This window comes from Aspergillus ibericus (genome assembly GCF_003184845.1).
Source record: "Aspergillus ibericus CBS 121593 unplaced genomic scaffold BO80scaffold_6, whole genome shotgun sequence".
Lineage (NCBI taxonomy): Eukaryota > Fungi > Ascomycota > Eurotiomycetes > Eurotiales > Aspergillaceae > Aspergillus > Aspergillus ibericus.
In genome coordinates, this window is record NW_020292104.1 from 172,529 (window position 1) to 198,929 (window position 26,401).

Genomic DNA, 26,401 nt, shown 5'->3' on the forward strand with positions numbered 1-26,401 from the left:
AAAAAAAAAAAAAAAAAAAAAAAAAAAACTTAGTGAATCCGATCAGACTCCATCAGCTCCCCAATCGGGGTTTCAACGCCATTAGCTTGCAGGTCGGACTCGTCTCCATCCTGGGGCAGGTCCCTCTCATCCGGGAGATCACTGGTATCGATGCCCAGGCTCGGGGCGATCCGCCGCACCACGCTGTTGCACTGGCGGAAGGCGCGCCGGGACGCCGCATACGTGAGCGCCATGTGGTGCAGCCAGTGGAGGGCCTTCTTGATCACCCGGGTCATGATGAGCATGTCCGAGAAGACGCGCCGCGCGGCGTCATCATCATCGCTGGACCCGATGTTGGGGGACCAGCTGGACAGGTGCAGCAGGATGGCCGTGGTGGCTTGCATGATGTAATGAAGGATGCACCACCAGGGAGTCACGGCCGTGAGCCAGACAATATCCGGCGTTTCGGGAAGGATGGACAGGAGGGAATGGGCGGAGCGGATGCAGATGAGAGCCATGTCGGAGCTGAAATGCGTGCGATTGTGCGAAGTGCGCCGCACGACGCGACGGACGGACGAAGGGGCGGTGGAGTCGAGGGACATCGAGCCGGGCTGCAGACCGGTATGTCCGAGACACGGGCGACACAGCGTGATCCGGGCGCTATAGTAGCTAACGGCGAGGGAGGTGCGTTCTCGGATCCACGGGGTGTGCTTGTCGTCCGGCAGGTCCAACTGATGGCCGCCGTCGGAGGTGAAGCGGAAGGCGTCGGGCACCTTGGTGACCCAGATGTCCAGGATGCTGCAGTATTTCCGGATCCGCTGCTCCACCTGGCTGGCCCGGTCGCGGAGCCCTTGAATGCTGTAGACCTTGTTGATGATCGCCTGCGTGATGGCGGCGAGATCCACTGTACAGTAGAAGAACAGGGACGGGCTCGGCTCGCACGAGGCCAGCCACGAGGCGCTGGCGCGCGCTTCCTCGTCCGTCTGCAGGAGCGTCAGCTTAAGCCGAGTCGTCCGGAGGGACGAGTCTTGGAGGAGCGGGAGGACTTCCGGTCGGCCGAAGGACTCCTCCTCGTACGGGATGGGGAGGGGGGTGGCGCTGAGACTTTCGCACACGCACGAGACGCGACCGGTGATCGCCGTGAGGAGATGCTCCAGCAAGAAGATGGACCACCACAGCCGACTGCGCGCTTCCTTGGCGGGGTACTGCGTCCGATCATCGACGAAGCGCAGATTGATGCCCAGGGACACGGCGGAGCGGAAGGCCATACTGGAGAACTTGAAGGCCCTGCAGCGGACGACAGATTAGCAGGGCCGGGGATCAAGCGAGCGACGACCCGCGGGGGGCGACTTGCCTGTTGATCTGACACACGCTGACAAAATAGAGCGCCACCAGAAACTCGACCTGGATTTGCTGCAGATCGGCGTGTTCAAAGACGACGGATTCGCCCATCGTCAGCTTCCGCGCCCGGTTCAGATAGACCAGGTCGTCGTAGTCGCCGTCCGCCTTGCCGGCGATGGCGCGACAGTACCGACAGCCAATGGCGAAGATCATGTTCAGGATGGCCAGCCACCGTTGGGGCGGCTTGATGGGCTGACTGAAGAACTGCCGGTACTGCGATATGAAGGCCGTCTTGCGAACGACGTTGAAGGAGGGATGGACCGACTCCATGTAGGCCGTGAAGAAGCGATTCGCCAACTCCTTCGGGGGCAGGGCGTAGGGATCCACCGCGTCCATCAACGGGATACTGAGATCGTCCAGGTAGTAACTCATCGTCGCAATCGCGGTTTCCTGCCGCTGCGAGGGATGCGGCGGCGGTTGGCTCCCATCGACATCGACCGACTCCTCTTTCTTCCGACTGCGCTGTTCGGCCTCGTCTTCGAGCCTCTGCATCCACGCCACCTCGGAGATTTTGCCAAAGAATCCGGTCGCCACGGACTTTTCGCTGCGATTCAGGTCTTCCTCGACCAGGTCGAGCGCATCCAACGACCCGATGGACGAGGTGGTCGAGTCGGAATCGCCATCATCGTCGGTGAGCGATGCCGGATCCGAGGCCTGTCCGGATTAGCCTGCCGTGCTCGCGACGACCCAGCACCACGATCGACGGACTCACCTTGAGCGCTCTCCGGATGCGTCTCGCCGCAGGGTCGTCCACCTCCTTCTCCAGGTCCTGGAGCAGCTGCTCGTAGCGCTCGACCTTTTTCCCCAGAAAGCCCAGCTGTTTCTGATCGCGGACTCGTTTGACATCGACAAAGAAACAGCTCACATTGTGGTCGATGCACTGCCGACAGATCGGTTTGTTCCCATCACACTTGATCTTCCGCTGTCGGCAGGGTTCACAGGCGCGCGCGGAGCGGCGGCGCTGGGACTGGCTGCTGGCGCTGGTGGTGCGCGGAATGGCCACTTTGGCCGCCAGGCCCGAGACCTCGCGTGAGGACGACGACGACGACGATTGGTAGGCATAGGGACCGGGTCGGTCCATATACTGAGGCAGCGAATACGGGCGAAAGGCGACGGGGGGCACGGCCGAGGGGCTCACGGGTTCCCAGGGCCACTCGGTGAGGCCTCGCAGGGCCGAATTCTCGGCTTTAATGGGGAGTGGGTTCTCATCGGCGGGATGAACCCCAAAGGGATACGATCCTGGGGGGCCCTCCATCACGAAGTGAAGTTTGAGATCAGGGGGGTGCAGTCCATCCAAGGGGCAGAGGGGATGGTCGTCCGGGGGGGGGAGGGGGGGGAAGCGGCCAGAAATCGAGGCCGCCAGGCAGGAGGCCGAGTCCCCAGTCCATGACGTCATGGACCATGCCGGCAGCCCATCAGCTCTCCAGCCGGGGGGAATCTGAATAATAGACTCCCCAGGGCGCCCGCCGCGCCCAGGAACACCGGTTCATGTGAGAGAACAAGTCATTCTGGTGGTATTAGAGCTTAAATCTGCTCGTAGATGGCTTACACACGCCCGACCCGGCCGAGGCGGAGGAGACGCGCATCACAATCGCCATGGAAAAGACCCCTTCCATTCTGCCACAATCCGGCCTCCGGGTCAGTACCGGGGCCGCTCCGGAGCAATTTCATCCTTGCCCAGGCTCAGGCTCTCGTATCGATCGAGCATCTCGAACAGGCTGAACTCCCCGTCCGATGCCCCATGGTACCGCTCGTCCATCTCCAACTTCTCCAGCCCCTTGGCATACTCGTCCCACTGCGAGGCCGACGTCGATTCTTCATCGAACATGGCCTTGAGATCATCCGACACCGCATGGGACTCCCGCAGCTGCCGACCCTGCGCTTTGGCATGCACCGCCTGCCGGAACTGGTGGAACAGCGACCGCCCCAGGGGGGACCGGCTGGCGACATTGGAGAACGCGCTGGCGAGCGCGAGAAAGTCCGGGTCTAGGATATCAAAGGACTCGAACTCGAGCAGGGTAAAGAGCGCCAGATTGATGGCGTACATGGCGAAATGGTGCGCGCGACTGATGCCGTACTCGCGCCGGTGGAGCACGGTCAGGGCCGCTATTGCACGCGCCGCCGACTGCACGATTCCAGCCGTGTTGTACTTGGGCAGCGGGCTCAGACCCGGTGGGCTTTCGGGAGTCTTGGGGGCCTCGGAGTCGGGCGTGGCTCTGGCTCGCTCGCTCCGGAAGGAGAAGATATTGATCACCAACGTGTGGTAGCGCATCCTGTTCCCATCCGCCTCTCGTTAGCACCGAACGTTGTCGCAAGTAATTAAGAACGCGGGAATCCAACCAAGGCATCCGTGCTCACCGCAGCAAAATGATGTAAGGTGGCGGCCGATGATACGGATCGAAAACATCCGGCAAGGTACTATACCAGCCACGGAGCCTCTCGTAAAGGGTCTCCTGGATCTGACGCAGGTACTCGACCGAAACTGCATTGACATCGATGCCGAAAAGCCGCTGCGATACATCGCGGGCAATCTCACACAGGTTGCAGGACTCGTTGAAGTAGTGGCTCAGGTAGGATGACCGAGCCGGTCGGTGAGACGGGTAAGGGTACCACAAACTCGAGTCCTCGGCGCTGTACCGGTTGGGCCGTTCCAGGTTGACCTTGTCGATGAGACTCGGCCGCAGGAAATCGGCATGCACCACTCTGTCCAAGGGGCGCTTAGTCCATGACATGGCACGGTGATGTGGTCGAGAGAGCTTACGTGTCAATATGAAACAGCCCCCAGGCCGTTCGCTTGATCGAGATATCCATGTCGTCCGAGATCTGCCCTGGATTCAAGCTGACTTTCCGTGGGCCAATCAGTCCGAGAGACTCGCCGGTCCAGATGGCTTGGTGGAGCATCCGGTAGCCCAGATCATCCTCCCCGGACATGGAGTACCTGCATCCTGCGTTAGACCGGACACATCCGATGGGATGGCCAAGCGACCAGTCGTCGTACCGTTCAAACAGCAAGAGCGTGCCTTGCAGGTAAGCGAGGCTGAGTTTCGTGGGTTCTTCCTCCCGCAAGCGTTCAGCTTCGGCCAGGAAATCGGCCCCTTTAGTCAGTATATCCCCCGGATCGACGTATGCCTCCGAGTAGTCCGAGAAGTGCTGTGCATGCATATTTAGCGAACATCCAGATGACCCTCCACAAAGGCCAGTGTACACACCCGGTTAAACCATAGATGTGATCACGAACAGAGGACAGAACCTACACATGCGTTCGCAAGCAGAGCGTTCACCAGGAATGGACTGCAAAACTCCGAGTTGATGGTACCCTTTCGCATATGCTTGAGGAACACGTCCCGGTCGAGAAAGGCATGGAACGGATAGTCCCAGGTGAAATACAGGGACACCAGGTGGGAGACAAGGTCGGCATCGCCGGTCACGGTCGTCCAGGGCTCTGCGGGGACCCTGTGGGGTACTTCGTTGCATAAGTAATGGATATCCATGACCTGGGGACGAAATGACGGCCCAGCGCCTTCGACATCGATCACCCGTCTCACCTCCTGCAACTGCCGCCCCGCCACGTCACTCACCTTGCTGTGTCCTTCAATTTGGCCCAGGGTATCGTCGATATACGTCCGAATCTCCTCGGCCGTGGCATCCTCCCGGATGATTTCAAGCAGTCTCAGCGCGTGGGTCTGATCCTCCGCGCGCATCACCTTCAGGAGATCGTTCAGCATATCCCGGTGATAGCTGAGCTCATCGGCCGTGCGCTTCGCAGCCACCCGGCGGCGCTGATCCAGCGTCTCATCAAAGATGCACTGTCGATTAAACGCGCGACAGTTGTCACACGGCGCCGTTCCCGAACACTGTCAGGGATCCCAGCCGCTGTCAGTAGCCGTGCACCGCACGGCTTCTTGCACATCATCGAAGGAATCAATCAAGAACATCACCATCTCACCGAGAAGAGCATAGGACGCGAGTCGCTAACAACAAGAGGCTGGCACTTGCCTTCCGTTTGGACTTTTTGCAGGCCAAACAGGCCATGGAGACGCGTTTCTTCGAGACATCCGAGGGGGTCCGAAAGCTTTCCCCGGGGGGGCTGTCCCCCGATGGTAGCTTTTCCGACTTGGAGGGCGAAGGGCCCGGAGCCAGCTGACGGTGTTGACCTCCAAATTCACTCATGTTGCGGGTTCACAGGGAAGCAGAGAGACGTCATCGGGGTCCTCTGATGGGTGGGATGAATGATAGAGGGGATGGCCAACCCCCCAACAACACGGAGTGGCGAGCCATATAGGCGAGAACTCGAGGAGATAGGGCCCGTCGCAAGCACATGCTCGTATAGTTTCCATCCTCCCGATGATTTACCTTCTTATGACGTAGAGTAAACTCGCACCACCTACGTTAGAGGCGCCAGGAAACCATGTCCGAGCATCGATGGAACGTGGGGCGAGACCTTGGACGGACGCTAGGGGGGAGGGGAGAAGTTCGGATCAAGGCCCAAGCAGCAGGATGAGAAAGCAGCGGGGGGCCAGCAACGAATTCGCAATTCGCAACCGAACCCCGCGAGAGCCCGCAAGGTGTCGCAACTTGTCAGGGACAGAGGACCGGGAAACAGACCTCCAGCCCGGCGGCGGAAGCCCCTCCCGGCCATGACGAAGGCAGGCACCTCCACGTGATCCAGCCCTCCCTCCAGTCAACGGTCCTGGTCGCCGACTACAGAACGCGAAAGAAACTCAAATCCAAGGTGAATAATATGAATTGGACATTACGTACGGTGATATCTCCTAACTAAACGGTCGCCCGCAATCTGCAGTTTCTCCTGGGAACCCCCTTTTGACCCAGCATTCCGGCGTCCAGGAGAGCCTCAGAATGCTTCCAATTAAAAGAACACTAACGACCAGGATAAATGGTCTCGGCGAAAAAAAAAAGAAGCAGGCCTAAACTAGTGGGTTTCTTTTCCTTTGCTGCATCCCCCCAAAGCAAATGCCGCCATGGCGAATGCGCCTCTAGAGATAGGACCATCTCCATCAGAAGCCGAATCCAGACAACGGTGGCCCCGCTTCGAACAGAAACTCTATCAGCCCCGGCAGATCATGTCTCGGTGTCATCCCAGATGAGACGGGTGCACACGACCGCCGGCATACAAAGTAGGAATTAAACGGCCGACCGTGGATGCACCCATCTAGTGTTCCAGAATGCGCAGGCTTCCCTGGACGACGCAGTTCTCCAGCACCGAACCCGGGGGAATGTCGATGGTGCTGCCCTCCGTGGCCACAATGATGACGGTTCCCTTGAGCTGCACGTTGCGGCCCAGGTTGACGGCACCGGTGATAGTCAGGTGGTCCAGCTCGACGATGCGAGGGATGCTGGGAATGCGCTTCTGGAAGTCGGAGACCTTCTTGAAGTCGGAACCGAGCTTGATGACGGGGACACCACCGAAACGGTTGGGGTCCATGACGAGCTGGCCGTGCTCCAGGCGGTAGAGATCCGACTTGACGAGCATCAGGTCGGAGCAGGTCTTGACGGGCAAGAAGCGGCGACGAGGCACGTTGACACCGTGGCCGTTCTTGAAGTGGCGGATGGCGGCACCGACGGCGGTCTCCAGCTGGTAGATGGCCTGGTCGGCCTCACCCTTCTTGTCGGCGGGGATGGACTTCTCGTTGGCGATGATCTCCATCTCCAGCTCGTTCTCCTCGACCACACGCTTGATGGCGCGGAGGCTCATCCAGATGTTGTTGGTGTTGAAGTACTTGAACTTCTTGATGGACTTGAACTCGTTGACGTGCTCCTTGGGCACCTGGGCGATTTCCAGGAGACGGGCCTTGCCCTCGTAGTCAATGATGGTACCACCCTTGACATCAGCCTTGGTCTTGTCGGTCAACTCCATGACGTACTCAGCCTTGGTGTCAACCATGTGCTGCAGAATGCGAAGATCGACCACGGCACCGAGGTTGTCAGCGTTGGACAGGAAGATGTACTCAACGCCACGCTCCAGGAGCTTGTCCAGAGTGCCAGAGTTGTACAGGGACTCGAAGACGTCACCGTGACCGGGGGGGTACCAGTCCTGCAGAGGGGCGTCGAAGGACTTGGGGGCGGGCAGGAGAGAGTCCTTGATGATACGGGGGTAGCGAGACTGGTTGAAGGTGATGATGTCGACATTGTGGCCCTGGTACTTCTTGATGATCGACTGGGTGTCCTGGTCGGTGTTGAAGGAGTTCATCAGGACGAAGGGCACGTTCACGTTGAAGGTGCGGTTGAGGTGCTCAATCTGGCGGACCGACAGATCCAAGAAGGACATGCCCTCACGGACCTCAATGACGGACTTGGGGCCAACACAACCCATGGAGGTACCGAGACCACCGTTGAGCTTGACGACAGCCAGCTTGTTCAGGAACTCCACCGAAGCCTCGCTGCCGAGCTCGGCGTAGTTAACCACCTGCTGGGGCTGGGGAGGGGCAATGCGGTCCCAGTTGACGACGTTGCCCTTGGCCTTGTCGTTGAGGAATCTGCGGAAAAGAGCGAAGAAGTTGTCCATCTCGGCCTCAAAGCGCTTGCGCTCGTTGGCATCGGGGACAGTCTCGGCAAGGGCGTTCAAGGCATTGCGCATCTGAGAGGCGGCCACACTGGTGGAGGCGTTTTCGAAGGCCTGGAAGTGAAGGGCGATTAGCACTGATATTCCCAGCAAGACAATCACGGCAACATGAGCCATCCTGGCGACATGGTCCTGTCGCACACGAGCTGCCGCTGCCAGTCGTTGGATGGGGTCATAATCGGAATCTGCCCAGAAGATCCATTGCCATAGCATCCCAAGTAGGCAACGTGGGAGCCAGTAAAGGGGTCCGTTGGTGGTAGAGAAAAGATAGCAGACTGATTTGATAACAACAAGGGGGAGGAGACGATGGTTGCATGAAAAGTGGTAAATGGCAATAGATGCCACCGGGACGATGCCAGGCCAACGTTCCAGAACCACGGTGCAAACACGAGGTACCCGCAACAAGAACAGAATCTCCAGAACAGCGGCCACATACACTGAATATGGGGCAGTGGCAGCATCGCAACTATGGATCCAGGAATCTGGCCCAGCATTGCGATATAATCTTGAAAAAGAAAGGCAAAATAGAAGCAGCAACGACAGGCGGGGTAGAACATGTGCACAAGACTCTCTGAGTCCAGTAACAATGAGCAAAATGAGTTCGTTCATAGCCATGATACAAATAGCTGAAATCCAGATAAGGAGCGAAGTGATACAGACGATGAAGCGTGATGAAGCGTGAACGACCAGCCAGGATCAGTTCTGATGACGGCGATCGCGCTCCTTCTCTTCTCATCCAACAACACTCTCCTGGTAGCATTTGGAGCGGCTTTCCGGGCAGCAGGCAACGATGTTCCCCATGGCGACAGGCAAAGAAGGAAAGATCAGAGTGCACCACTTACCATGTGAGACTGGGTCTTGCCGTGGTGCTTGCCGAACGAGGCGCCGCTCGTGGCGTCGCTCGCGGGAGCTCTGAGGTGACTGGGCAAAGCTTTGGCAGCCATTGTATGCGGAGGGAGGTGTGGTGGTGGGAAAAAGGACGGGATGGGATGAAAACACGGAGGTTGAGATACCGCTCACTGGACCGGAAAGGGTTAGTTGTCAACAGCACCATTGAAACACGGGCTGGGGAAGGAGAAGAATGAGGGGGGTCCGTGTAAATCTCCCAGTCTGCCAGTTGCCACGGCCAGCAGAGCGACGATCGCTTCGGGAGGAAGGATGTCGACAAGCTGCCGTCATGGGCAACGGCCCGGAGAGAGGCCATTGGTGCAACCAGGAACCACCGAGGCAAACACTGGATGATGGTGGAGGGAGAGGATGGATGGGATGGATGGGGGACGGAGAGATGGTACATACCAAGGCTAGGAACGGAAGTAGTGATGGGGAGAAGGAGGGAGAGGGAGAGTGGTGATGAAGAGCAGATGGATGGATGAGGGAAAGGAAGAGAAGAAGAGGAAGAAGAAAAGAAGCAGCGAGGGCAGCGGACGGGCAGCGCGAGGGCCAAAGATATTTATCGACGATGACGATGAATCCATGAATGGCTTTGGGATCATTTCGTTTCGGCGGGACGAAGTGGGGGTTGGCCGTACGGATTACGGGGCCCTGACCGTACGGCGGGCACTTTGCGGCCAATCGTCCGGCCAGGGGGAGGGGGGACCGACCAGGGGCATTACCATACGGAACAGGGCCGACGCCCAACATTCATTCCTTGGAAAGTTATTCTTAGCAGTCGCGGCCTCTCGGGGGGCCAGCAAGCTGTACTAACTCAAAGCTAATTACCTGATATCTGAGACCTCCATCTTTTTCAAATACCAGGCGACTGGGTATCTCGGTACTATCTCCTGCCTCCCCAACAAGCAAACTTTTATTCGATTATAGAGACAATATACCAAGAGTCCTTGATGTAGTACTCGATGTTCAGCAACCTCAAAAATACCAAACATGTCAACCCCTCCCAGCAATGCACACCACCATCATCTGACCTGACAGCTGTATTTTGAAACCATGCGCCTTCTAGACCCCGTCAGTGCCCCCTTTTCACTTTTCAGGGTTCAATAAATCGTCCCAATCCGAGCTGCCCCACTGTCCTCGTCACCTGGATTGCCCCTCTTCTCTGCTCTGCCTCCCCATCGTCGTGTGGATTAAATTGAGGCCAGCTTTGAAACCTCCTGAATCAAGGATGAAGCGGAGGGGAGACCGGAGCCAGTGGTCGACTCCGTTGCAGAGCTATCTATCCCACTCTACGCTGGACACTCCGATGCACACAGATCTACGGAGTACTCTGTCCTGATATAGGTAATGTGTATTCTGTATCGAGCAGAGTAATATTACATTGACCCCTCCTGCACGACAACAGTCTGCACCTTTCCTCTTGGCCCTGGTATACATCACAATTCGCCATCCATGCAGAAGCAGTTCCGTCCGAGCTGCCGTCATGCCTGGATGCCAGACATCACTAGAGGGCGGGAGGAGATGATATGCTTTCCTGACATCCATGGAATGGAGGCGATCCACCCGACAACAGCTGTCACATACTTGCCACCACCACCACCACCACCACCACCACTTGCCTGCTTAATATTCCGGAAATAATAATAACAACAATAATAAGACCAATCTGATGATGTACACAGTACTCCGGCAAGTCAGACACCAACTAAATCAAATCCAATCACCACATAGATACTCCTCCTTCTCCCACTATTACCTACATACCAACTCCATTTCTAATTATATCCATATCACCCCTCCTCCTTTTTCCACCGTCCCCTAATAATATTCCTTAACTAACACTAATAATAACAAAAAGATAGTAACCTATTCAACCAGTGGCAAACCCAACCAGCTCTCCCCTGAATCAATTTACTTTAGGAGGACTAGTACTACTAGCATAGTAGTATCTACACTAGTCGGAAAGCTACCTCTCCGTCCCACCAGCCCACTAGTACTAAGCAAGTAGTAGTTACTGACTACTGACCGGAGCTCAGACCACCGACCGAGACCTAACCTAACCAATCTCTCTACCTAACCATGCTGATGCATGATTGCCCTGGTAGACAGCAGCTAGATAGGTGGTGGTAGCTTGGTCCTCCTGTTCCAATTTCTTCCATCCCTCATTGGGTCGGGATGTCTATCGGTAGGGAGTATGTATGGCAGTCCAATCCCCTCAACCACCCTACATAATACATGAGAGGACACCTGCCAGCTGGCATACAGGAACACGTTGGCGGATCAACGTTCAAAGCAACTGAACCGGTGGCATCGGAGAGAAGGGCGAAAGAAGGTACTAGGATCCGCCACGATCGGTCGGGAGGGCCCGTCAGGATACTATCCATCCCTGGCCAGATCGAAATCGAATCGCCTAGAAAAACGGTTAGTGGCCTTGGGCAGGGAGACAACTGGACCGCGTATCGACTTCCTCCCCGGCTACCGGACGAGGTTTCAGGCGAAATGGGGGTGGGTGGGGGGGAAGGCCAAGTCAGCCCCCCTCCTCTCTCGGCCACGGACGGGCGCCCGGAGGGGGGGGTGACCTGCCACTCAACCCTAAAGCTCCCGAGCAAAGAGCAAAGGGTTGGTCGCCGTCGACCCCCGTGCTATATTCTCTAGCCGATCCAGCCTGTACGGGCAGTCAGACACAAGGCCATCTAGTCTCTACAAGCACTCTGGTAGCAAGAATCTTCCGATTGTCCCCCGCCCCAACCGGGCGGTATCCAAACACTACGCTAAGAACAAACCCCATGGATATCACATCTCATCTCGTCACGGCGAGGTCGAACAAACACAAGGGGACGGCAATAAGCAAGGGCAACAGTGAGATCGGATTTTGAAACAGCAAAGAGAGAGCAACATCAAGAAATATTTGAGTGAAAAAAAAAAGTAGAAAAGGTGAAATATACAATGAAGTCGTCAATGGCATGCACCTGGCGCCCCTCCTATCAGGCTCCGCTGACACTCCGCTTGCTGAGGAAGCTGCGGCGCCCTGTCTTCTTAGAGTCGGGACTGTCCATCACATCGGATGCCCCATCATTAGTGTTGGAGTGAGCCGTGCCAGGGCGAAGGTTCGATTCAGACACCGCGAAGCTACTGCGGAGAGTGACAGTGCCCGTGCCGACCTTGACCTGCTTGTCTTGTCCGGCCGTCGAGCCCTGGTCATCCACAAAGAGCGGCGCCTCTCCCAGCTGGCTGTCTGAGCCAAACGTGGAGTGATCCACCACCCGCAATTGATAGCTGGCGTCAGCCGTGGTGTTGTGCACCCGGCACGTCTCGTGCGCCGGGTCGAAGTAAACGGGACCCCCACCAGACTTGATGGCCTTGGTCTTCAGAACCTCCTTGCTCCCCTTGGGCCCCTGAGCCTTGACGAACACGCGCACATTGGCCGTGGGAGGGAAGCCCGAGGCAGAAACAACCGTGATGGTGGCCGTGCCCGTCTCACCCTTACCAGCGACGCCTAGCCGATCACCGTAGTGGGACGCCACGCTACGGCTGCGGGCATGCTGCAGGTTGTTGGGGGACGCAGCGGGTGGCGTTTCTCCTTCAACCAAGATAGCTGAAGGAGCCAGAGGAGCGGGGGCATCTTCTTCTTCCTGGGCCTCGTGCACACTAGACCCATCTTCGCTGCGGAACCGGGAAATCAGGCCGTTCTTCAAGAAGGAGGACCCTTCGTGCTTGAGGAACGAGGCACCCTTGATCACGTTGCCACCGACGAACCCAACACCCTTGACGGGGGCGCCGACAATCTTGCCGGGGGTCGCGAAGGTGCCAGCGAAGGTGGATGATCCCTGCCGCGAGCGAACCACATACGACGGCTTGAACAACAGCGACAACCGAATGGCGCCGGACTTCCCGTCAAGCGGAAGAGTAACCTCCTTGGTCACGAAAGGTTCCAGCGACTGAATGTCGAAATGGGTGCCACCCAAGTAGTCCGCCTTGTCACCAAAGTCCCAGTCGTACACATCCACCCGGCAGACGCTGGCAATCCGAGACTTGATATCGGTCTCGACATGTTCATTCCATGCGGGGTGGAGGGTCTTCTTTTGCACCTTGGTCTTGAAGATCTCCTTGTCGTTAAGGCGGAACTTGCAGTAGGGATCGCTGAAGCCGTTGCGATCGGCCGACGGCAAATCGGCAGCATCCAGGAAGCGGACCAGCAACGTTCCCATGTTGTTGATACTTTCGCTAGGGTCGAGCTTCATGGTAACGGGGATATACCGGGCGCTAACAATCACCTTGCTCACCTCTCCCTGGGGGGAACGGAGGCTGAGTTCCGTGGGCGTATACAAGATACGCTGCAGGGTAGGAAGGGTGTCTCCCGTCAACTTGGCAACCACATGGTCATCACTTTCATCCTTGGTGTCCTTCTTGTCGATGATCCGCATAGTGATCTTGGAGAACTCGAGCTCACGAACAAAGGCGTCGCCAACTGTGATGCGTTATTAGCTCAGCCTTCACACTACTCTCGCGGGGCTACATACCATCATCGAGCTTGGCCGACTTGGTGCGGATCTTCGGCGAGGAATAGGCAGGGAACATGTAATCATCCATCAGGACTTCGAGCTGAACATTGGGCCGGGAAAGCTGGACTTCGTGGACGTTGAACACGATGAAACCAGATTCTGTAATCGAATTAGCACCACGCGCAGGGTCAAAAGGGACGAGGCGAATTTTCGCAAGGCTAACGTACCGTATTTCACAAGGTCCTCCGCAGAGATGTAAGTCTTGGGGACCTCCTTGACCGATTTGATCGACATCGTTTCCGAGTCCTTCGCGGTCTGCGGCCTGGTTCCATTGGTGTCAAGGCTGGCGCGACTGCTCTGCGCTTCCGGAGTAGTACCATTCGTAGACGTTCCGTTGAGAGCAGTGGTTGCCTTGGAGTCGATGCTAGCCGACTTCGAGTGGCCAGCCACGCTCTTACGCTTGGATTCCGTGCTCTTTCTCGACAATTCGGCGCCCTCCGCATCACCATTGAGGTTCTCATCGGACTCTTCTTCCTCGTCCTCGGGGTTGACCACGGGCACAGCAGGGTAGAACGCGACGGTGTAGTTCAAGGTACCTTTTTGAGATTTGCCAATGCGAAGGCCACTGGAGACGAGCTGCCTTTCGTCGTCAACGAGATATTCGCCTTGTTCGTTCTCCCGCACGTAGTCGGAGACACGCAGATCCGTAGATCCCATCGTGCGGTCGCTATTCATGGATTCCTCATCCATGACCTCCAGGGTGATCTTCTCGTGAGGGCTGTGCACAGGAACATAGACCACCTCATCCCATTCGGGGTTAAGGTTGCTCCTGAAGGTGACAGTGCGTGCTTTCTGGTAGCCGGAGAGTAAGACACGGGCGTATGGATCAGACTTGCCCACAGTTTCCAAGTTCCGAAGATCGGTTCCACTCTTGAAGTGGAAGCGCATGACACCAATGGGATCAACATAGCCGGAACCGCCTGAGATTCCGCCCAGCGCAATGGGCTTCCACTCCAGGATCAGTTTGGCGCGGCCCGTCTTAGCACCGTTCAGCTGGAACCACTGTTGGCCCTTCTCCATCATCTTCAGCATGTCGTTCAGCTTCATTTGGTAAGTACCGAGGATAAGATCCCTGCCAAGGTCGCGGTCATCTTTGATAACCAGGCCGAGACGGGCACTCTTCCGGTCCGTAACCAAGAACTCCTTCGAAGCATTCTGGAAGATGGGGTTGTTCGTGCGCTTCAGCTTCTTGGTGATGTGAATTTCCTTGCCGTTCAACAGGAGGACGCCGTAAGGGTTGAGTTGGCCAACCATACTCTTACTGCCATCCAAGTCCTTGGCCTGCTCCACGGCGAAGCGAGCAATACCCGTGTTCATTTCCGGGGGAGGTTGGGTCTGTCCATTTTCAAGCTGCGTTCCCTCCAAGACAGGGAAGAATCGAATGTCGGCGTGGATGGCACCGCGGGATCTGCCGCTTGCCATGACTTCCAGATAGATGCCCTCGTGCTCCGCTTCCTGTTCCAGTCTATCCAAGGGGAAGGTGGCGGCTCCCAATTCCTTGTCCTTGCGGAACTCATTCCAATCGTACGGGATAATGGTCAAAGACTCCGCAAAGGACGTGATGATAACGTAAATCGTCTCGTTCCATCTAGGGCTATCGGTATCATGAATAGTTTTGGTACGGCCCAATTCAACCCGGTTGTTCAGGGAGACAACCGCATACGGATCGGGGGTACCGGCAAACGGATCGGGGTTCTTCAGCTGGCGGGCACCGTGCAGGGTGACGGCAACGACACCAATCGCTTGATCGATAGCGTTTCCAGCCAGCATCTTAGCAATCTCGATGGGGAAGACATTAGGGTCGTACATCATCGGGCTCAGGTTGTTGTGAATCTGTTCCTCAATGAAAGTCTGCAGACCCGGAATGAAGTTGATATCGAAACCGAGGGTGTCACCACCGAGCGGCTTGCAAACATAGTCGAGTTTAGGGCGTTCCATGAAGCACACATCCACACGCTCGATATGGGGGAAAGCAATTTGCAGCTTGACCTTGACGCGCATCAAACCACTGCAAGCCATATCTTCGACAATCACATCAAGACCCTTGCTCACAAGACCTTTACCCAGTCTGACTTCCAGAACGACCTTGGGGTTGATCTTGTTCTTCAGCTGGCGGGCGGTCAAGTCCATGGTGTCGTTAGGTGTGAAGCTGAACTTCCAATCCATGATGACGGTGTCGACCTCGGTCTTGGGATACGTCTTGACATGTTCCAGACGCGGAGGCTTAGAGCCGAGGACGAAAGTCTTCAGGCGCAGGCTGTCAATCATTGCAGGGGTGGAGGTGCTGAGGACCTGGTCAACCGAGTTGATGATCGTATCGCAAAGAACCGGAGCGTAGATGGGCCAGAACTTGACCAGGAAGCTGTTAATCCATTCCAGACTCTCCGTGTCGGTTTCAAGGCGTTGCTTGGCCATTTCTCGATTCACATCGTCTCGGAAGTTGCGGCGGACACGGCGAATCGACGTCCGGTAGTAGGTACTACAGGCGGCCATGACAACGAAAACCCAGGCCAGTCCTCCGCCCAGAACGGCGATAACCCAGGAAGCGAGGCAGGCGAAAATAATGACACCAGCGTTGTGGTACCAATCTGGAAGCGCGTCAGTCCCCTTCGAGCGGCCACTCGCAGAGAAAATGCGGGTTCTTCTCACCTCCGAAAAACTTGTCATCGAGTCTTCCTTCCAAGAAGGTCTGGTGGTCCAACAGAGTCCCTTCGTCCTTTTCTTCCTGTGTCGGCTGGTGTTCAAACTGCGGAGCCCATCCTGTCCGGTCGCGCGCCCATCGCAGGTCCTCTTCCATCTGAGGTGCACCTTCGGGCTTTTCCTGCAAAAGGTCGGTCGCGGACCTCGGAGGAGGCAGATCATACTGGTCGGGGGTGCCATCGTCCTGTAGAACACCAATTAATTCTTAGAGGGGTTCCGTGGACATCAGAGGATTCACACATAGGGCTCCGGGAATGAGACTTACCTTGTCAGTTACAACAGCCACCCCTTTCGGTTTGGAGTCGTTCAGGCCTGGAGGCAGGCGCTACAATGCGGCACGAGGTTCCGTCAGTTCGCCGACGCACTCGCGACATGCAGTCAATTCCGGGGGAGAAGCAAACTTACGGATTTTGCTGCGGCGGCTTTCTCCTCCGGGGATGCATCGGGATCAAATTGAAAGGCCGGGACACCGGCCTTTCGGGTCTCTTCGACCAAGGTCTTCTCGACAGCTTCGGGGTGGAGGTTCGACTGGGGGTCTTGAGCAGCCTGCTGGGCTACCTCAATGGCCCCCTGTTGCCTCAATTCACCCTTCTCGGCCTCTACGCCTTGCGACGCCATGGCTCTCTGGGGTGGGAGGGGGGGCGAGCCTCGGGTGAAGAATCACCTACTACAAGTCCCCAACCGGTACAACCTGGCGAGTCCGGTCAATGGAACTCTTTTTGTTTTCTTCCTTTGTTGGGGAGAGAGGGTGAGAAGATAATTAGGGGGGAATAAAGAATGTGAAATGGAATGGAGAAAAGGACTAAAAGTGAGAGAGGGGGAAAATGTGGATAAGGAACACACGCCCAAGAGTGGGTTGTTGGCGCTTTAGTGCTGGGAATCGGGATGGTTGCCTTGCCGTGGAAGACCTCCGCAGCGGGGAGGGCCGGTGGCTGAAGCACGGCAGCTCCGGGAAAGCGGTGGTGATCGATCGGGGCAGGGGATGATTCCCGGGGGAGCAGCAGAGGTTGAGAGGAGTATGAAGGAAATCGGACGGAATGGGTCGGAGAGAACAGAAAAGGCACTTACCTAAAGGTGAGGCAGGAGACGGCGATGGACCAGGAAAGATCCTCTACAGGAAGATAGAATGGGGAGAGGAGAAGAAAGGGGAGGGGATACGGAGGAGTGCTAAGTTACTAACACGACCGACAGAAAACAGCGCCGAGGATCAGAGCGGATTGAGTTTCCCAGTGCAGAGCCACTTGCGTCAGGGCGCCAAATCGTGGCTGGTGAAGGGCTGGCTGTCCATAATACTGAGATTATACTGAGATTACTCCGTACGTATGTAAGAATCGGGAAGAAAGAAATAAAAATAAACTGCTGGTCCCAGGAATGGCAGGTGCGCCACAGATTGGCCGATAATGGACCCGGGCGTGCTTTCCCTCGTCCCCATATCTCCTACCGATATAAATCATAATTGATACTGCTATGTAACATCCACAGGGACAAGGGACGGCTCGGCAAGCTGGCTGCATCTTTTCAAGGAAGATTACACGAAATGACCACCGGTGCAGCAACGCGGCCATGACATCAAAAGGTACAGAAGATCCGGATCTTCGAGAAAGGGACGGCGCCGATCCAACTCAGGGCGACCAATTCTCGTGGAGACGCAATTAGCCCATACCACTCAGGGCCACCACTGCTCGCTCTCCACACCATCCAGGTACATCCTACATCATAGGACTCAACGGGGGGCTCCTGGTTTCCAATCCGAAACCACCTCGACCGTGGATATCGTGTCACCGGCGCACCATCTCACCATCACACCAACCCCGTCACGATCGACTAGCGGGCGCCGGGCTGCGATCTATTGGCATCGGAAGGGCTGCACCGCCACCGATCTGGGTCCTCTCCGCGCCACACGCTTTTTCCCCTGTGTCCTCCGTCTCGGGCTTTGGCACTCGCTTCCTGGCGACTAACGTTCTGCACCTAACCCTCCGGGGACTTAGCTCAGACCAGCACACGTCCAGCTACTCAACTAGCGATTCCAGGCAATCTCATTCAATCTATTTTCCATTCTCCCGGCCTTCCAGCCCTCCAGCCCTCCAGTTCCTCGGAATTCCACGAGTCAGGCCCTCTTCCTATTCGTCAATTCTGGCCAGAGTCCCCCGTAGCTGAAGGACCCAGTAGGGCCAGTACTGCTTTAGTCGCTAGCCCTAAGGCCAGACTAACCTGCTTTAGGTGGTACTGTATTGATTAATCTGGTTCGTGGTCGTTGCCGCGATCAGGATCATGATCATGAGACAGATGGTAAGTCCAGGGCTGCGGTGACACTGCATGCATAACCTGCCTCTTCCAGCCTGTCAAGGGCTGAGGACATGCAATAAGAAGCGCGAGGAGTAATGCCGCTACCTAGCCTTTAGTAATCCGTTCGTACGGAGTAGTTAGACAGGGACGGAGTATCTCCCAGCTTCCTGCTATCGTCATCCCACGCCGAGCAGTGGCAAGTTACACGTGGCATGCACTGAAGTGTCCATTCGACCTAAAGCTAGACGCACCTATGAGCGAGATACTTACTTGCCAATGCAAACCACAAACCGGAGTCCTCCGTACGTTTACTGTCTATGCGAGATCAAAGAAAAAATGGATTAAAAAATGAAACACCCTAGCCTACGCAATGCCCGTAGATCCAATCTGGATCCGTGCTTGGATGTATCACTATCAGCCCAGTTTTCTCTGCCTAGATGAACCGAGCCATTAAACTTTGACATGAATTGTCTGATCTGCAACTCAGCCCGTGTCCGCTGTGCAATGCAATCTCATCACCGCCATACCTACCTACAGAGTTCTCCGTAGATACTCTATTCTGTACAGCGTACACAATGACACAAATACAATAATACATCACATCAAAGCAAACAAAATGAAACCCTAACGCCCGGCCAATCCATTATCCACCAGCACAACAAACAAACAAACCATCAAACAAACTAAAAAAAAGACACTACGGAAATGACTTCCACAGGGCACAGAGCCACAGACACCCAAACCCGAAATCGGATCGGGTAAATCGGGACAAGGTTCCCATCGCACCAGCCACACACATATCGGTACCACTGCACCACCAGAGATTAGAAACTGAATTGGAAGCAATCCCCGATCCTTGTCCTGTCGGCATTAATTCTTCTCTACTATACACCACACCATACTTACTGTTAGATAGTCCCTACAGAGCGAATGTAATCCAGGCAAAGCAAATCCCGATATCTTGCGTTCTTTAGCGATACAGAACAGCCCATTAGATTCCTATCGTAGTATAATCAATGACTTACATATCTACGGAGTACTATCTACCTATCTACTTCGTACTCGGTACGGAGTACAATGTAACTCTTCACCTATCCCAGCCCCCTCTCTACCGATTAAAAACCCAACCAACCAACCAATCACCCAACCAAGATTGCTATTTCCGCGGTAGGCGAAATCTCGGACTTTTAACTACGACTTCGCACTAGTACATACGTAGAAGGAATTAGGATGGATATCAGATCCCCACTGTTCGTTCCAAAGAAATCCGTCCCAGCCACTTCACAAACCGAACCGAACCAACCCTCAGAACTCAGAAGGAGAACTTAAACTCAATCGGGTAGGAAATAGGGATGGATGGATGTCTCCACGCGTCGTCATCAGAATTGATCTCAACTGCCAAGTGAAGAATCTGTTATCACTAGGAGTAGGGAACCATAGAACTGGAATTGTGGTTTGGGGTCATGGGTAGAGTTTTTTTTGGGGGATATCAGATCAGGGGGGTTCGGATTTATTCCGTGGTCATGTATGAGGTGGTGTGGTGGTTACTCAATCCTTCCTGTATGTACAGAGTAGAGATTGCATTGTGGCAAATTGAATCTCGTGTCGATGGAGACTCGGTTGATGTGGAAGGCTAAGCAATTTTAGTATGTAGTATCCAGATGGAGACACCGTGGTTATATCTACGCTGGGTTAGTTCCCTGCTTTGGTCCACCTACTCCGTACCTAGTACCTAGATACGGTGTGGCCGTGTAGGGCATCGGTCCTTGCAGTGCAGACATAGGGGGTTCGCCTATCCGAAGGTTTGGTTCCAGCACCGGATTGGGTCGGAGATGCCCATCAGCTGAAGGCTTAGCAGGCAGAACCTGCAAGGAGTGGATCGATCGATCGGTGGGCTCTTGCTACGATGGAAAGGATAAAAATAAATTCAATTCGGATGTCATTTCATGTCACTAAACACATGCATCGTAACCGCCGTAAAAAAAAATCAATGGAATCACCGTGCCGTCAGGACCGCTTTTTCAATGGCATTACTATATTTGCTTCGCTGATACTCCCGCTCTTCACCGTCCCAGACGAATCACTCCAGCGGCCATCAGCTTCTGGATCTTCATCCGCACCTGCGAGTTCTTCATGTGCTCCTGCAGAGCAGCAGGGTCGCTCTTGGCTTGTTGCAGAATGCTCTGCATGACGGGGTCCTGGAGGATAGACATGATCTACAAAAGTTAGCAAAGCCTTCAAGTCGGTCGGGCTGGCAGGCAGAATCACGTACCTCGGGATCATTCTGGATTCTCTCCATCGTCTGCTGCTCCGTCTCTCCGGCACGGGCGCTGAACTGGGCGTCCAGGCACTTCTGCTGCTGCTGCTCGATCTCACGAGCGTGTGTGCCATCGTCGTGCTCAGCAGCTTCCGTGCAGGCATCAAGAGCCTTGTTGTACTCCTTCATGGCTACCAAGGCCGCGGACTTGCGCATGTAAGCGCGGATGAACTTGGGGTCACGCTGGGTCGCCTCGTCGCAGTCCTGCACGGCCTGGGGGAAAGCCATCAGCTTGATGAGGGCCGCGGCGCGGTTGGAGTAGCCACGGGGGTCCTGGGGCGCCCGCTTGACCATCTCGGAGAAGGCATCAACGGCCCCGGGCCAGTCGCCCTCCTGGAACTTCTTCTGACCCAGCTCGCGAGCCTTCTCGGCCTCAGCGGGGTCAACGTAGGCCTCCTTCTCGGCCTTGGCCTTGGCCTTCTCGGCATTGCGCAACTTGGTCAGGACATCGGGAGTGCGGTGCTCAGTGAGCGCCTTGTGGTAGAACTCGATGGCCTGAGTAAGGTCGCCCTGCTTCTCGTGCGCAGTACCAATTCTCGCGAAAGCCCTGTGAACAACTGAATTAGTACGGGTGCCGCTTCATCACACCCACGAGTACTTACTTGGCAATAGCCTTGAAGTCAGCGCGGAGCTCACGGCCCTCCTCAACAGCCTTCTGGCAGGTCTCAATGGTACCCTCAAGGTCACCCTTCTCGAACTTGGCAGCACCAAGGTTGTTGAGGTACGTAATGTCCTTGTGCAATTCCCAGGCCTTGTTGTAGTGCTCGATAGCCTCGTCAAACTGTCTCTTCTTGTAGAAGTCGTTACCGATCTTCTTCTCGGCGTCGGCCTCTTCCTGGGCCTTCTTCTTCGCGATCGTCTCCTCGTCCTCGGGCTCGGGCACGGGCTCCGGCTCAGGCTCCTTCTGCTCGGCAGCTGCGGGGCGGACATCCGGCATGGGCACATCTTCTTCAGCCTCCGGGGCACCAGCCGAGCTGGCACCCTCGGGAGGAGCTCCGAAGCTCATGTCAATACCCAGCAAAACACTCATGACCTGCAGGAAGCGAGGGTCCTGGATCTCCTGGCCAATGTTGTTGGGGTTCTGCTGGATGCGCTGGAGCTTGGCCATGAAGTCGGCGTCGGCCAGAAGCTGGGAGGTCTTGGGGTTGCTGGCCAGCTTCTGGAAGAGCTGGGGATCGTTGAAGATTCCACCGAGTCCACCCATAGGGTCACCAGTGACACCGTCCGCCTTGGCCTCGGCATCAATGGCCCGCTTGACAGCATTGAAGCCGTTCTTAGCCTGGTCGTTGGTAGGCTCGAGCTTCAGAGCCTCCTCGTACGCATCGTGGGCGGCGACTGCAGATCCGTTAGCAAGCCACGTCCAGTCCCACCGCAGTGATGCCTCGACTTACGGAGATCGCCTAGGCCACGGTAAGCAGCACCCTTCCGGATCCAACCCTTGGACCAATCCGCCTTGAGTTCCGTAGCCTTGTTAGCATCCTCGAGGGCCTTCTCGTATTCGGATTGCGCCGAGTAGACGGCGGAGCGGTTGGAGTAGAGGATGTGGTTCGCGGGCTCGATACCGATAGCCTGGGTGAACTTTTCACTGTAGAGTCAATCAGCTGTGGTCCGTCACTGCGATCCCTTCCAGGGCCTTTCTTCAAGCGGGGTAAACCGGGGGGGAGGTAGCATACATGGCAGTGGGATAATCCTTTGCGGAGAAGGCTTTGTTGCCCTCGGACTTCAGAGCGTCAGCCATGCTGTAAAACTTCCGGGGTAGCGATACAAAGAAAGTGGGATGGAAGTGAGTGGAGGGATGAAGTGAGAGTCCGAGCGATGAGAGGGACGGGGGCAGCTGCAGTGGCAGTTAAACCGCCGCTGAACGAGCTCCGGGAGCTTCTCGAAATTTCCGAGCGGCCGTTCCAGCCTCAGGCGCTGACGAGGTAGCAAGGCAGTCAGGCATCCTTGAGGCTGCAAGGCAACAACCTGTCCAGCTGCCCGCCGGCCCTAAACCCTTCCGGGCCAGAGGAGTCCCCGCTAACCCAAAGGGAACGAAAAGCCGCCAAAAACATCTTCTTTTTTGGCCTGCAAGAGTTCGACTTCCTCCGCCATCCTGCCCTTTGCGCCTGCTTTTGCCCGTCCAGCTCTGGGGATTACTTTATCCCTGGCTTCTGCAGCGACCGTCCGACCTGGGAGGAGATCCTGATCATGCCATTTCACAAGCCTGTCCGGTGATAGTTTCTGTTCACGACTCTCGACAACGTCGTCAAAATGGCCTCCGCGGGGCCGTCAGGCGGCTCGGTGACTGAGCTGGCCGCTCGCCTTTACGATGCCTGCCTCAACCAGTTCCCCTCCGATCATCTCTTCTACCAGCAAGACCTCCTGGGTCTGAATCTCGTCCCGAAAAATGACCTGGCCCTTCTCCTGCAATGCACCCAATCCCTCGTCAACCAAAAGCTGTTTCGGCTGCTCCAGGGCAAAAATGACCGGTTGGCATGGAAGATCATCTCGCGCGAAGATGCTGAAAAGTAGGATTGGACCGTATCCGCCATGCCAGCAAAGGATCCTCCCACTAACACTGTCCCGTTAGACTTCAGAACCTCAGCCCCGACGAAAGTTTGGTATACAATGTCATCCATTCGACAGGACGTTCCGGTATTTGGGTCCGTGCAATCGGCAACCGTACCAACCTGCACAAATCTATCCTCGACCGCTGCCTCAAATCGCTAGAAGGGAAGAGCTACATCAAGAGCGTTCACAATGTCAAATACCCCAGCCGGAAGATGTACATGCTGGCAAACCTGGCCCCGAGTGAAGACGTGACGGGTGGAGCCTGGTTTACCGACGGCGTCCTAGACGAGAACTTCATCAACAGCGTCGCCGGATTCATTGAGTACACCGTGAGCCGGAAGAGCTGGTACGAGGTCCCCGCCTCCGACGGCCCTCGCAACAAGCGCATCAAGACCGCGGATGGAGGCATGGCTGTGAAACACGAGGGTGCCCCCAAGGAGTACCTCCCATTCCCGGCCGGGTACCAGGGCTACCCCACTGTACCCATGCTGACCGGCGCCGTCAACGAGAGTGGTATTACCCCCGTCCGACTGGGCGAGGAAAGCATTACCCAACTTCTCGAGATGCTCTGCTACGACAACAAGCTCGTCGCATTGAACAACGGCGAAGTCTACAGATCGGTCAAGAACCCGGAAGAAGTGAAATCACAGCAAGCGCGCAAGCCCCGAGGCGACGACGCCGGCATCGACGACAGGCTAGTGAAGAACGGTATGACCGAGGCACCCTGCGGGCACTGTCCGGTCTTCAAGCTTTGCGCCCCCGGTGGAGCCGTCAGCCCGGAAAGCTGCGAATATTTCGACCCCTGGCTCGAAAAGGCCCTAGGGTTCTGATCTATCTGCTTTCTTGTTCTGACTTCTTTCTCATTTTAACACCTCATACCAACAATCTCTGTATACAATTAGCGCGGCTCGCGCCCGATGATGTTTGTTTGCATAGCGATGGCGTTCATGTCTGATATTGGGATCGACCAAGGATACCGGTCTTCTTTTCTCAATGTCGGCAACCCCAAAAAATCATGGCTTTTATTTATGGAAAATAAAAAGGGAAGGGAAGGAAAAAAGGCTTTCGAGGGGGATGTGTTGGGAGGCTGGCAAAGAGTCTTGACTATTAAGACTTGTTTTGTTGTAACTAGGCCGGGTGTAGTGTATATTTCCTGCTCGGTAGGGCTGGTGGCATATCAATGAAGGAAATACTACTATTATATACTTTCTCTACCATCCGCTTTATCGCTGAATGCCATGTTCAGATTGAAGGGTCGTTAATATAGGGTCATTATAATACAGATAAAAGGGGTATAACTATATAACTAAGCTTGCAATTTGGCAGAACATTGAGGGCAGTACCATTTCCCGACTGGCTCTCGGGTCAAGCCCACGCACTTCCAGTGGAACCATTCGAACTCACAGTCCTCGTTATCACATGCAACCATGTCGCCGTGGCTGACGCTGCGACATGTGCAATACACCTTGGTATCTTCGTTGCCTTCGTCTTCTTCCTCGTCGTCCAGGTCGTCATCTCGTCTGCTGTCGTCGGCGTTCTCCGAGTCGGAGATGTCGGCGCTGCTGAGCATGGAGTCGTCCTCGTCCTCGTCTCCCCCAAGGGCAGACGGGGACTTTTTGGTCCCGCTGATCTTGAGGCGACCGCTTGCGCTTGATGACCGCTTCGTGTGCTTTCCATTGAGCCCGGAGGCTTTGATCTTCTTGAGTTGCTGATGCGGCGCCACCTTCTTGGTTAAGGCTTTCTTCGTCGAGGCTGACGAGCGCGGTCCAGCGCTGCCCGCACGACTAGAGGCTGGGGTTCCGGCCTTGGGTGTGCCAGGGCCTAGAGAGGATTGTCGGAGGTTTGAGGATGCCGCAGGGAGCGTGCCTAGTGAAGTATTGAGACGTCGCCGTTTGGTTTCCACTGCGCCGGCCGAGGACTCTCGCTGCTGTCGTTGGAAATGGATTGTACCGGAGGGTGTTGCCGGGGCGGAACTTCGCGCAGCATTCGGGGAGTTCAGCCCGACAGCGGCGATGTTCCGGCCCAGAGTGTTCAGTCTTTGAGTGGCGCCTAGTATGACATTGGCATTCGCGGAGCCATTGAGGGCGGAGGAAAAGGAGGAGTTCTCGACGGTGGAATCGGGGAAGAAGATCTTGGGCGGATCGCGATACTGATCTTTGTTGTTGAAGAGGGAAGGGAAAGGAGGGTCGTTCGAGAGCATGCCGTTGCTCTGCAGCTTGTGGATGGCGATATCCAACTTCCTGATGTGTCGGTCCAGCAACACACACGCTTTCTCACTCAGCTGAATCTTTTCATCCTGCAACTGTTGTGACTTGTCAAGATTCTGTAATATGGCCTTTCCGTATTGTTCCTCCTTCGGGTTGGGGGTTAAGCTGCCGTTTAGTTTGATGAACTTCTGGAGACTAGTGTCGCGGGAGTTGATGGTTGTGCGGCATTCCTGGATGATCTTATCCTTGGCTTGGATTTCCTCCATCAGATGGTTGATCTCAGCGGGGAGGTTCGCCACATCGTGGACGAACAGTTCCAGAACCGCCGCGGGGTCGTCCTGGCCCTGCGACATCTTGCGCGTTCACTGATTGTAGTTCCCGTTCCGGTCGGGCCAGATACGATGCCGCTATCGGGGGCTCCGGACCGCAATCGGATGGGCGTGGACGAGGATTTGCGAGATGAATTTCGGAATCACAGTGGGGTAAATCACAGCGAAGTCGTAGGAGATGGAAAATCGATGGATCTGTGCATGTGCAAGATGATGGCGCTGGGAACATTCATCGGGGATAAGGACGGGGCGCCGAAGGGAGCGACAGGATTGCCGGTTCTAGATTGTTCCGCTTCCGAGAGATCTCAGCCACAGGCAAGCCACATCTTGTACCTGGTTGGTCTGATTGGTCTGTTTGATGCAGCTGCATGGAACTGAAGAAACGTCCTCTTGGCCTTGCGACTGAGCACTTGAACGTCAATGCATCCTCTGTCATTCATACTACTAAGTTCACTAGTAGCTGCTTGGATCTCTCACCGGCAGGTAAGACAGCTAGCCCTTGAGTCGTTGATCGTCCTTCGATCAGCCACAATTGCTCTTCAAACAGGCGGGGTATATATCTGCCTGACGGCTCTGGCGGCGACGATTTACATTCTGCG

General features: G+C 55.8%; 6 protein-coding genes across 6 annotated transcripts; 1 reads left to right on the forward strand and 5 right to left on the reverse strand.

Moving 5' to 3' along the window:
• Positions 1–37: 37 nt before the first annotated feature.
• On the reverse strand, positions 38–2,696 carry BO80DRAFT_422159 (uncharacterized protein; the record flags this gene model as incomplete). Its single annotated transcript, XM_025718754.1, has 3 exons — positions 2,097–2,696; positions 1,334–2,041; positions 38–1,266 (listed from the first exon to the last, which is right to left on the reverse strand). Coding segments are annotated over exons 1-3 (2,375 nt in total), but the record flags the coding sequence as incomplete, so codon positions are not given.
• A 323-nt stretch (positions 2,697–3,019) lies between these two features.
• Positions 3,020–5,550, reverse strand: BO80DRAFT_452413 (Zn(II)2Cys6 transcription factor; the record flags this gene model as incomplete). The annotated part of the gene is made up of 6 exons (XM_025721950.1): positions 3,020–3,653; positions 3,739–4,083; positions 4,142–4,318; positions 4,379–4,530; positions 4,635–5,234; positions 5,377–5,550. 6 exons carry the CDS (start codon positions 5,548–5,550, stop codon positions 3,020–3,022), a joined length of 2,082 nt encoding a protein of 693 aa, XP_025578641.1.
• A 613-nt stretch (positions 5,551–6,163) lies between these two features.
• ugp1 (UTP glucose-1-phosphate uridylyltransferase) lies at positions 6,164–9,282 on the reverse strand. Its single transcript, XM_025718756.1, has 3 exons — positions 9,257–9,282; positions 8,803–8,979; positions 6,164–8,014 (listed from the first exon to the last, which is right to left on the reverse strand). Exons 2-3 carry the CDS (start codon positions 8,902–8,904, stop codon positions 6,551–6,553), a joined length of 1,566 nt encoding a protein of 521 aa, XP_025578642.1. The 5' UTR covers positions 8,905–8,979; positions 9,257–9,282; the 3' UTR covers positions 6,164–6,550.
• A 2,280-nt stretch (positions 9,283–11,562) lies between these two features.
• On the reverse strand, positions 11,563–17,189 carry BO80DRAFT_422164 (putative membrane bound C2 domain protein (vp115)). Its single transcript, XM_025718757.1, has 6 exons — positions 16,519–17,189; positions 16,379–16,438; positions 16,063–16,297; positions 13,581–16,001; positions 13,372–13,512; positions 11,563–13,319 (listed from the first exon to the last, which is right to left on the reverse strand). The coding sequence occupies exons 1-6, from the start codon at positions 16,729–16,731 to the stop codon at positions 11,836–11,838; spliced, it is 4,554 nt and encodes a 1,517-aa protein (XP_025578643.1). The 5' UTR covers positions 16,732–17,189; the 3' UTR covers positions 11,563–11,835.
• A 5,602-nt stretch (positions 17,190–22,791) lies between these two features.
• Positions 22,792–24,513, forward strand: BO80DRAFT_422165 (RPC34 RNA polymerase subunit family protein). Its single transcript, XM_025718758.1, has 2 exons — positions 22,792–23,223; positions 23,286–24,513. Exons 1-2 carry the CDS (start codon positions 22,967–22,969, stop codon positions 24,094–24,096), a joined length of 1,068 nt encoding a protein of 355 aa, XP_025578644.1. The 5' UTR covers positions 22,792–22,966; the 3' UTR covers positions 24,097–24,513.
• Positions 24,488–26,023, reverse strand: BO80DRAFT_422166 (putative PHD finger domain protein). Its single transcript, XM_025718759.1, has one exon. The coding sequence runs from the start codon at positions 25,824–25,826 to the stop codon at positions 24,573–24,575; it is 1,254 nt and encodes a 417-aa protein (XP_025578645.1). The 5' UTR covers positions 25,827–26,023; the 3' UTR covers positions 24,488–24,572.
• Between the last annotated feature and the right edge of the window lie 378 nt (positions 26,024–26,401).

Excerpts from the sequence above, each read along its gene's own strand:
- ugp1 (XM_025718756.1), bottom strand. The coding sequence starts at position 8,904 with ATGGCTGCCAAAGCTTTGCCCAGTCACCTCAGAGCTCCCGCGAGCGAC. Across the intron at positions 8,015-8,802 it reads GCAAGACCCAGTCTCACATG|GCCTTCGAAAACGCCTCCAC; the intron begins GTAAGTGGTGCA and ends CTTCACTTCCAG.
- BO80DRAFT_422164 (XM_025718757.1), bottom strand. The coding sequence starts at position 16,731 with ATGGCGTCGCAAGGCGTAGAGGCCGAGAAGGGTGAATTGAGGCAACAG. Across the intron at positions 16,439-16,518 it reads AAGCCGCCGCAGCAAAATCC|CGCCTGCCTCCAGGCCTGAA; the intron begins GTAAGTTTGCTT and ends GCCGCATTGTAG. Across the intron at positions 13,320-13,371 it reads GTCGGCCAAGCTCGATGATG|TTGGCGACGCCTTTGTTCGT; the intron begins GTATGTAGCCCC and ends AACGCATCACAG.
- BO80DRAFT_422165 (XM_025718758.1), top strand. The coding sequence starts at position 22,967 with ATGGCCTCCGCGGGGCCGTCAGGCGGCTCGGTGACTGAGCTGGCCGCT. Across the intron at positions 23,224-23,285 it reads TCGCGCGAAGATGCTGAAAA|ACTTCAGAACCTCAGCCCCG; the intron begins GTAGGATTGGAC and ends CTGTCCCGTTAG.
- BO80DRAFT_422166 (XM_025718759.1), bottom strand. The coding sequence starts at position 25,826 with ATGTCGCAGGGCCAGGACGACCCCGCGGCGGTTCTGGAACTGTTCGTC.